General features: G+C 38.8%; 2 protein-coding genes and 1 non-coding gene across 5 annotated transcripts in view; all 3 read right to left on the minus strand.

Annotated features, from left to right (window-relative positions):
• Positions 1-2,653: 2,653 nt before the first annotated feature.
• Positions 2,654-4,762, minus strand: tomm20a (translocase of outer mitochondrial membrane 20). Its single transcript, XM_057342178.1, has 5 exons — positions 4,547-4,762; positions 4,196-4,242; positions 3,741-3,822; positions 3,484-3,626; positions 2,654-3,123 (listed from the first exon to the last, which is right to left on the minus strand). The coding sequence occupies exons 1-5, from the start codon at positions 4,668-4,670 to the stop codon at positions 3,079-3,081; spliced, it is 441 nt and encodes a 146-aa protein (XP_057198161.1). The 5' UTR covers positions 4,671-4,762; the 3' UTR covers positions 2,654-3,078.
• LOC130559772 (small nucleolar RNA SNORA14) lies at positions 3,311-3,445 on the minus strand. The gene has a single exon (XR_008963618.1). It is a non-coding gene; the product is annotated as a small nucleolar RNA SNORA14 (small nucleolar RNA).
• A 735-nt stretch (positions 4,763-5,497) lies between the features above and the next one.
• The window catches only part of arid4b (AT-rich interaction domain 4B), a 53,485-nt gene continuing 48,279 nt past the window's right edge, over positions 5,498-10,703 (minus strand). For 2 of the 3 annotated variants that reach the window (XM_057342942.1, XM_057342941.1), the window contains exons 22-24: positions 8,426-8,635; positions 8,201-8,347; positions 5,498-8,126 (exon numbers count right to left, since the gene is read on the minus strand). In XM_057342942.1, the coding sequence (XP_057198925.1) occupies positions 7,993-8,126; positions 8,201-8,347; positions 8,426-8,635 (491 nt within the window). In that variant the 3' untranslated portion in view covers positions 5,498-7,992. The remainder of the gene's footprint in view (positions 8,127-8,200; positions 8,348-8,425; positions 8,636-10,703) is intronic. The other variant, XM_057342943.1, reaches the window with a different exon arrangement.

Raw genomic sequence — 10,703 nt, forward strand, 5'->3', positions numbered from 1 at the left:
CTCACATTCATGCAAAACTGACACACCCAAACTGTGTCAGTGGGCTGCGGCACCGTTACTGTCTTACTCATAAATCATCTGAAGTCAAAAGACTGGTTTAAAGGTTTAAAACCAAGTGTGCAAGAAACAGAAGAGGAAATACTAAAGCAGCATATAGTTTGCGCACAACAACAGCCTGCAAAGACTAATGTGACACAAAATCATGACAACCAACCGCATCAATATCAATGCAAATATGCCAGTGTTAACCATAGAATTGGAAAAAATTTAACAATATTTGTTAACATTTATGCAAAAGAATTAACATGAACCAGCAATGACACATTCTTTGTGAATATTTGTTAAATAAAACTGTTTATTTGTGATAATTCATTATGCTCAACTAATGTACTGATCCATTTAAATGGTCATTATTCAAGCATTAAGCATTGTTTGCGCTGCAAAACATGACTTTGTTACTTAATATTTTTGTCTTGTTTGCCAGTACAAATGTCTAAAAGTTCTTGAATCAAGATGCATTTTTTTTGACGACCTAAGAAAATAAGTCTTGTTTTTAGACAAAAAATATGAGATTTCAGTGAATATTTGCTTAAACGTAGTATGAAATTAAGTATGGAAACTATGATGAAGGTGGTCAAAACAATTTTTTGATGTAGGTTTTTTAACCTTTTAAAAGGTTTGCAGTATTTATAAGCTATTTTAGACAACACCTAAAAACTCAAAGAATAAAAAAAGCTCTAATCCTATTCATTTATTTTTTGTCTGTTTTTTTGTATTATGTTTTTTATTATTATTATGTGTCTAAATATTTTTGAATGTAAATTGTGTGCCAATTTGTTTTGCAAATTTGTAATATTTTGTTATATTTCAATAATAAATAATGTGAACATTAAACATTTTTAAAAACTGCTTCCGCAGGTGTTTGAGGTCATTTATTTGGCTCTTTAAAAAATTGTTGTTGCAAAGTATAGCTTTACAGGAATGCCATGGGATGAGTAATATTACGTGATGAAGTGTTCTATACTTCACACACGTCGAACACATTCGAAACAAAGGTAAAGATATAATCGTGGTTTCCAATGTCACCACTTCTCATGTAAAAATAAAAAGTAGGTGTGGTTTGTATTAGCACACTCAGGGTGTCCAGACTCTACACATTTGTGACTCAGTCTGTAAACACCCAGCTAAAGTCATCTTTTCAGATTCACTTTTTTCTAAAATCATCTTATATAATGTTAAAAATATCTGTGAAAATATAACCTTCATATCTTTAACATGACTGAAAAATGTCAAAAATTGAAATTGAAGTTAAACTTTCATGCTTGTTATTTCATAATTAAATGATGAGACTTCAGCCTGGTTTTCACAGACTGGGTCACATTTATACAATACAGGTGCAAAGGCCACAAAACCAGTGTCTCTTTTTGTCATTATATGATGCTGTTGGGTTCTCATGAGCACTTGTGTCCCGTAAGCGCTCTTGACGTGTTTTCGGCTCAGCATGCACTCGTGCAGGTTTCAGAGTGGACTCACTATCCAGCAGTCTTTGCAGGCAGCATTGGCTCATCAAAGTGTAGGCAGGCAGGGCAGATGATTCATATGCTCACACACACACCCTTTTACCTCAGACTCTGAGGAATATTATATAACACATGACAGATGAGTGTATTTGAGTCGTTGCATTAAGGGTGCCCCATTGAAAATTCCATCCTCTTGACTTGTCTGCAGTACCGCCCTAATCTTCCCGGGCGTAAGACGACTTAACATGTCTATGCATGGCCTGCACTGTTTGCAGCCTTGCCACTGTTCAAATCAGATGTTTATTGATTATTTCCACAAGCTTTTGCATTGTTGACGTGCCTATGTAAAGCACTTTGTGTTTGGATATCAGTCCGTCAGTCAATGTCAAAGCGAGCGATGATGTAACTAAACCAGTTCATATTTTCAGAAAAGCTCCAGCTGCTTTCAAGACGATGTCACGAATCAGTTTGATCATCAATCCACCCGATCAAGCCTACATTCGTTCAACATGTCTAATATAAACGTTCCTACCGTTTTCTTTACTTGCTAAACCTCATTCAGAATCAAATTAGAATGGTGATATTGAAAATACACTTCATAGGTCTGATAAATGCTATGTGAATACTGAGCTTCTGTAGAATCCGTTGGCTGCTGAAGTGAACTAGAGCCTCTGGCAATCTCCATTTAGGTGAAACTGTTGACCAAACAATACCTGGAAAACCTGAAACGAAGTCAACGGGAGATGGATTTTATTTCCATAGTGCGAATTCTCACAGCTCACCAGCCTTCACCTTCACTCCTTCATCCGAAGACACTGTATCAAATAAATGTCCTGTATCACAGATCATCATCATCACGTCCATGATTTATGATTGGCCTAAACTACAGGGTGATGTAATCTGGTTTGCTTACTTGAGCCAGTGATCTTATTGGCTCTATTGGGATTGTTCACTTGTTTTTAAAGAAATGTGAAGAATTACTGATTTACAACCACAGCCCTTGAACAGAACCCAGTGTTGTCACAAGGCCACGTGGCGGACTAGAAGTGAACGTGAGAATGTGTGTGTTTCCACTGCCCTCTGGAGGAAATGTGCTGCGCTTCAGAGCTCATGAAAACAACTCCAACACACACAGCACAAGACAGAAAACCATTTTTCTTGTGCACATTTTATTTTTATGAAGTACAAAAGGAAATCTCGTGACACAAATTACAAAACATTATCATACTCTTTAGAACATGTGATTTGAAAACAAGAACAATGAGGAATTAAAGCACACGTGGATGACAACTGTCTAAAACGACACGTTTAACGAGAAGTGCTTGCGTCCAGAACGTATAAAACGATGACCTTTAATGTACACGGTCAATCAACAGCAGTCAATGATGTAATAAATCACTTCATGAAACACATGAAACGCTGACACAAAATATCACATTCACCCTTTGTATATCTCGCAAATCGTGAGGAAACAAGAAGTGTAAGGTGTGGGAAATAAATAAAAGACCGAGAGGAGACACGCACACAATCACAGACTGATGTGACGGAACACACACGCTCACTCCACATCATCTTCCTCCAGACTCTGAGAACTCACAATCCGCTGTGAAGAGAAACAAACATTCATCACTCACACAAAAATGCTTTTAAACCCAGTTGGGCACTGGTTTGCTTCTATCATAAATGCTCATGTAACCTTGATTTGAGTTTTACCTAAATGATGAGCTTATTAACATTATGCCATGAAGGCACAGGTCGACAGAACCGAACTAAGTTCATACAAAAAGAGGGAATGTTCAAGATGTGAAATAGCCGAAGGTCACGTCAAGAAGACCCTTAGCTTAGGAAGATTCTTGCGTTTTCTCTCGCATTCTTTCTTGTCCCCACAGCTACAAGCAACTACTGGGGTTTGTGAAAGAATGCATTGAAGATCTTCAACTCCGATGTTGTGTTGTGTGCTCACCTGACTGATTGACGGTAGTTTGGTCAGAAGCATTTGGAACACAGGTGGTGGCAAAGTCTGCTGTAACACCTGGAGAAGCTGCTGGGGTTGGCCGCACACGGCGATGGCATTGGTCAGGTGGTCCACACCCTTCTCATAATCTCCTGAGGGAGAATTTGAACATGCATCACTTTGCGGGATGCGAAAGTGTTCGGCGGTGCATTGCGGATGATACAAATGGATCTGAGGTCTAAAAACATCTGAGGTGGGCTTCTCACCTTGTGCCAGCAATTCCTCTCCCAACTGAATCTCATCGAGGAAAAACTTCTGCACAGCACCGGCATCTTTAAGATCTGGAAGCTGAAAGACACACGTGGTTTTTTTTAATACCTTCATGCTGTTGAAACTTTTGTGCAGAATTTATTCTGTATCTGGGTCAGTTTCAGGTGTTCATGTCGCCAACTACGGCAAAACACAGGTCACCTGCACGTGTCACGAATGCATTTACCTGAAAATCACGCAGACGCCTGTTGTGCACCCCTGCATGATTTTGATTTAAACTCACTTGTGATGTGTGCAGGGGGTCACTCACGACCCACTGATCTCGCAACGTAAACCCCGCAACGTAAACCCCCAGCAATACCGGCAGGTGTAAAAGGTGCCATGTGTGGCCTGAACACTTGTGACTGGATGTTCGCACACGCATTAACACAAGGTCAGATGTTTGACCTACCTGAGCCAGTCCAGATTTATCTTGAGCAGATCTTTGCTTCCGTCTCCCTGAGAAAGAGAATCGAACAAATGAAACCTCAACGCAGTTTACAGAGAACAATAATCATTCAACTTCTCGTGTGAACTCTAGTTCCTGTAGCACAAAGGTCACGGATTCAACTCACAAGGGCCCACGTGTTAATGAACTATAAAGAAACTTTAAAGACTTTCCTTACAGTGTTGAACTAAAAAAATCAAGATTCATTAAATCAACGTACTTCGTAAAAATGATTGAGGAATCTGAATTCTTACGCACACCTACACACCCGCGCGACTGAGCCGTCACGTCAACCCACATTAACGTTAAACTCACGTTCACGCAGTCTGCTTCTGAAGTTTGGATCGCTTCGTCGTTTTCTGTCGAAATAGATACAGTACCCGATGAACATCGCGACGCAGACGCCCGCGGTAATCGCGCTCGGTCTGCCGCCCATCATTGCTGTACAGCAGCGACGCGCGCCGCTTCTCTGGTCTTTCCTGCTGCTGCAGGGATCCACGTGCGCGCGCGCACTCCCTCAGATCGGTGAAAGAACCCCTGCGAGAGACGAAAGCAGAACGGGCTGTCTCTGCGAATGCCTGCAAATAAATGTTCGAGTGCATGTTTTGAGTAACCGGCTTTTTATTTTATCCAGTAAAAATACACGTAAAATGTGTATTTTCAAAATGTCTAAGATTCGTTCTAGCGGTATTCACCTTACAGTCATTAACCTGAAACTACTAATTTTTAAATTTAGGTAGGCTAGAAGTTCGGTAATTTATTAAAAGTCCAAGAAAATGTATTACTTCTTTTATCACAAACTGTTTAAAGGAAAAACTAGTAAATATTTAATAAAACTATTGAAACTACAGAAAACTATGATGTATTTTCTTAATATTTAAAATGAGCCCGTATCCATATTTAATTGTTATTATTTAATACTTTTCAATTATTACATATCCATTCTATTTATAATTATTATATAATTCATATTTACAATATACTATATTTTACGCCTATAACATCTACCACAATTATCAATATCATGTTTATCCTACACATATTGTAAGGTTGTAAATAATTTAGCATTTGAAAGATTTGGTTTCCTAAACTTGAGTGATTCATATCAAAAATGTGAGAAAAGAGATCATTATCTGCAAAGACATTCACTATGATCCCCAAACCGCTTTGATGCATTTAAGATCTATGTAGTTATGCACAAATATATATCCTTTATTTCTCAACATTTGCTATTCCACTGGGAATATACAAAATAAATCCCCATCCACGATAACACACCCGGAGCATCTTCTGTGGATCAGATCTGATATTGTAAAACACATTTCGCAAGAATCATCTCTGATATGCAACACAATGGACATTAGAGGTCACAAACTATGGCATTTATTTCAAAGGCTTTTCTGCTTACATTTGTACAATAAATTACACACTGTCCATCATCTGACGAGCCTAATAAATATGATATAACGTTCCGTTAAGCTTTGTCTCTCACTCTCTCTGCATCTCGTTTACAAACGGTCTTTGAATATTTTTGAAAAGATCCATAAAACTTTACAGTCCATGTACAGATCGGAAAATACCACATTATAAAAAAGAAAGGGCCTAGTACGAGCACAGTTCAATGGAAATACACAGACAAGGATGAAACGAAAAATATGATAAACGTGAAACCAAAATGAATCCTACAGAAGCAAAACTAAACACAAAGAGAAAGGAATAGTATGGACATGCCTTTACTTTTCAAATGTACACAGACCCAACAGTTAAAACTGTACAGAAACATCCATGGCATTATTAACAGTGCAAGATATTAAATACCTCGACTCAAAACACAACTTCTCAATATACAAATGTATAACAAAGGCATACAATTACATACAAGTGCCAAAGAGTACAGACCTTCAGGTTATCATACATCAGGGAGTCTATACAAACTCAAGAGATGTCGTCAGCAATGTACATTAAACGTTTCTTTAAAAATGCACACGTTTTCATCATCGTGACCTTTTCACTGGTCAGAGAGCGCAGAACAAAACCCACAATGATCTGGAGATGAGAGCTTTGACATTTGCAATGGAAATTAACGCGTGTTCTGTAAAGAGCAACGCGATGCTTTAATAGACAGCATCACACCATCCTCTCTTCACACATCAGTCATGATAACAAACATTCCAGCTGACCGTAAAACCATATTGACCAGAAATACATAATGATTTTCCTTGGTTTTCTTAGCTTTTCTTGGTTGTATACGACAATCGATGGCAAGTTCACCCAAGGTGATATTTAAGGGAATAGTTCACCCAAATATTAAAATGGTCACACGACCGGACAGTCAAGCCCAAAATAAGCATCATAAAGGGGTTTATTCCAAGTCTTCAGAGGCCATACAGCTCTATGAGAGGATTTTGGGTGAACTCTTCCCATAATACATCCCATAACATGTACACGTAGAAAGCACCGCAGCGGACTGTATATCCGCAGCGGCAGAGAAGTGCTTTATTAATGGCATTTCAAAAGAAGAAGAGATGAAGGAAGACACACAAACGCATTCATACAGTCTCTGTCATTGCACTTCTGAATACTGCCACATTATTCCTTACACCTCCACCCACAGGGTCTGGATATATTTCAGTAGTAAAATACATTTAGAATCCTGGCTGCCAGAAAACCTCATCGATTCTCCAATTGTCAACAATCGGAATACATTTGAACACCCGAGACACTCCAACTCTTCACGTTTCTACAGACATCCGCTCTTTCACTCGATAGCCCTTGGCAAGGATTCGTTCAGCCAATCACGCGCCGCGTTCAGTTGCTTGTCGCCCCCGAAAAATACATTTTAAGAACGTATTTTTCCATCATCATTGCTTAAACGAACACAACGTTGTGAGTTTTGAGAGTAAGCGTCACCCCAAATCGAAAGAAGAGCGAATTTTTGCATAAAGAAAACGAAGCTTTGGTTCAAGACCATTCTGCTAGATGGGATTATTTTCATTAGGCACATTTTCTCATCATTTCTCAAGGTGATTTTTATTACTGCATTACAGTATTTCGTTTTTAAAAAGCATTACAAGATTTGGATCAGTATATAAAATACAATGTATAAATACTTCGTGTCGTGATTTAGTCATTCATTTTCTTTAAGCAAAACATAACTCTTTCGACTTTGGGCTGAAATATGTTCTTCACAGGTTTGGTCAGATTCAGAATGAGGGCATGTGCCCATCCTGAAGTACAGAAAAAAACACGTGTTGTGTGTTCCAGAAGTGTAATGAAACAAATATCAAGCCAGCGTTCCACACGAGTGCCCTACTGAGTGCACGTTAAGGCATTGACCTCCCGACGGCTTGATTTTCCTTCTTTATAAGCTCTTCCGCCCATCTGTAGGGGGCGCCGGCGGCTCCGGGTGAAGACGGTGTGTGTGACAGGTAACATTGCAGAAACACACGTGTATTACAGCGCTCCATCACTGTAGTAGAAGTCATATTCAAAGACAGGAGAGAATATTAACGTTCGTAAAACAAACACACAACTTTGTGTCCTATTGTCGAACCCGACCCACCCAACCTCTCGGAAAAAAAGTGCACTTGAGTGCAAATAGCTTGCCAAGAAAACAGTTGTCGCTATAAAATAGTGCTTGTTGCGGTCATCTGGTGGCTATGGTTTGGTGGGTTCCGTACCCCGCTTTTGTGTCCGTCAGGCCGGAGCCGGGCCGGGTGCTGGTTAAGTGCTCTGTGCTGCTGGGTGCCGTCCCATTCCTGTCACCTGCACTCCACGGATAACCCAGAGTTTTGCGAAGCACCCGAAACGGTCGGGTTGGCCAGCGTCAGCATGACGGCTGCTGTGAGCGAGCTGGACGACGGTGAAGAGGAGGAGGACGAACCCGCCGTGGCACCTACAGAAGAGAGTCAGAGGTTAGAGAAGAACCGAGGGCGAGTTCACCCGAGGCGTCTCTATTCAGTAACTCACTCTCTCTCTCTTTCTTCTTCATGCGCTTTCGTCTCCGGTCGATGGACGCCACCTCAGATTTGAGCAGGAGGTAATGATTCCTGATGTCCTGCAGTTTCTCCTGAAGGAATGTTATCCGCTCGGGACTGCTCATCTTTTCCAGGTCCGCTTTTAAGCGGAAGAGAGTCAACGTCAAAAATGAATAAATGACAAATCAATTAAAGTGTCAACACTCGCAACACTCACACATCTGGAGACTCCATTTGCTCCTGCCGTGTTGATCTCTGGTGTGGGAATGATCGTGGTCCACGTGTTTGTGGTATCTGTGGCCTGATGGCGTCGTTCGGCCGGAGCACCTGGGCGAGCTAGCCGACTTCAGATCGCTGTTGCTCTTGGAGGAGGGTGATTTGGCAGTGCTCTCATTGATAGACTGATCCTCACTGTCACTGCTGTGAGCTGCACAGAGAGAGAGAGAGAGAGAAATTTTTGAAATTTTACAATTCCATTTTATTAACAAATAACTAATCAATTACATTATAATTGGACACTGAAAATTAATTCATCTTCAACAATTTCACATAGAGCATTTTTTACACACCATATAAAACAAAACTTCAAAAGATCATTCCTTGCTTTATAATATCTAAAATCAATTAAAATTCTAGACTTTACTAGAATTTTAAACAACAACGTCAAATCAACAACCGAATTATTTTCAATCTTGTTTTTTCTGTTCAAGTAAATTGCTCTTTTTGCTTGTCCCAGTAAAAAATTTAAAAGTTGGCATTCATTACCTCGATTTCGATTGTATTTAAAACCACAAATAAAAACCTTCATTGAAAAAAGTTCACCAAAACAACAAAAAAATGTTTGTAAAATATCAAATAATGGTCTCAATCTTGTACAAAACATAAAAGCATGAAACACTGTTTCTCTTTGGGAACAAAAAGGACATTTACAATCCACTTCTTGATTAATGACAGATACAAATGCATTCACAGCAATGATTCCATGCAAAATCCTCCATTGTAAATCCCCCGTTTTCCTAGGTAATGGTGACTTATAAAGTGCCCTCCATTCTGGTCTTGTGTTTTCATCTAAAAGCAATACATTACGCCAAGGTGTATCTATTTTTCCATTAAGAATATTCTTATTAAACACTTTAACACAACATTTATATACAGCTTTTCCTGTTGCCTTTTCTTCTCCCAATAGTACCAAACTATTACAATTCAGAAAAGAACCATTGCACATTTCAAAAACAGGTGACAAAACCAAGTTGGGAAAATGATCATCACTTTTTGGTTGAATCAGTCCTTCGACAAAGTCTTTTAACAAGATGAGTTCATCTTCGGCAATATCCAATTTCCACTTCCTCAACAACTGAGCTGTTAGACGAGTTGATTTAGTCTTCAATGTATCAGCCAGAGCATCATTGTTGGAAAAGTCCACTCCTGCTATTTGAATTAGAGTTCCAAGTGTAATGACACGAGATCTAAGAAGGATATTCGTCAGAGCCGGAAAGCAACTTCCACTTGAAATGTCATAACGTGAACCAAAAATAAGTGGTTCCTGTAATGTCCAATGTAAAGATGTATTTTCACTTCTAAAAACTTTAAAAAGAGACCATACTTTAAATAAATTACAATAAAAAATGGGCAACTTAGAAAGATTCATCACATTAGCATTCAACCAGAACAAAGATTTGTCCATGTTCAACCCTTCAAAATTCCTTAATATTATGGCCGTTGCCATACTCCAATTTACATCTAAAGAATTCTCAAGAAATCTTTGCACAAATTTAATCCGAAATGCTGCTGCTCTGCTTTGTAAATGTATAAGACCTTGTCCACCCTCCTCTTTGGGTAAATATAAAACACTATGTGGGATCCAGTGTAACTTATCCCAAAAAAAATTAACTAAACAAGATTGGATTTTTTTCAATAAGAGTGATGGCGGGTCAATACAAGCTAACCAATGCCATAACGTAGAAGCAGCTAAATTATTAATAACTAAAACCCGTCCTCTATAAGACATTTTTGAAAACACAAACTTCCATTTATTTAATCGTCCAAGAATTCTTTCAACCACCCCTTCAAAATTTTACTTTACAATCGTTTCATTTCCAATAAAAACACCTAAATACTTAAACCCTTCTTTATTCCATTTCAAACCAGCCGGCAGAACAGGCAGTCCTTGTGGCCATTTTCCAATTAAAACAGTTTCACTTTTAGGCCAGTTAACTTTTGTTGAGGACAAAATCATAAAATCATTTAAAATTTTTGTCACCTTATTCACATCACTTTGACCATTGATAAGAATCACAATGTCATCAGCATAGGCTGATATCTTAAATGCCTGTTCACAATTTGGTATTTTTAACCCATTAATCTCTCTTCTAAATTTTATTAAAAGAGGTTAAATGGCCAAACTGTACAACATACCCGAAAGGGCACACCCTTGTCTAATACCTCTAAAAACTTTAAAAGGAGCACACAAGTCACCATTAACCTTTAAAATACTT

Source organism: Triplophysa rosa, linkage group LG9 (assembly GCF_024868665.1).
Source record: "Triplophysa rosa linkage group LG9, Trosa_1v2, whole genome shotgun sequence".
Classification (NCBI taxonomy): Eukaryota; Metazoa; Chordata; class Actinopteri; order Cypriniformes; family Nemacheilidae; genus Triplophysa; species Triplophysa rosa.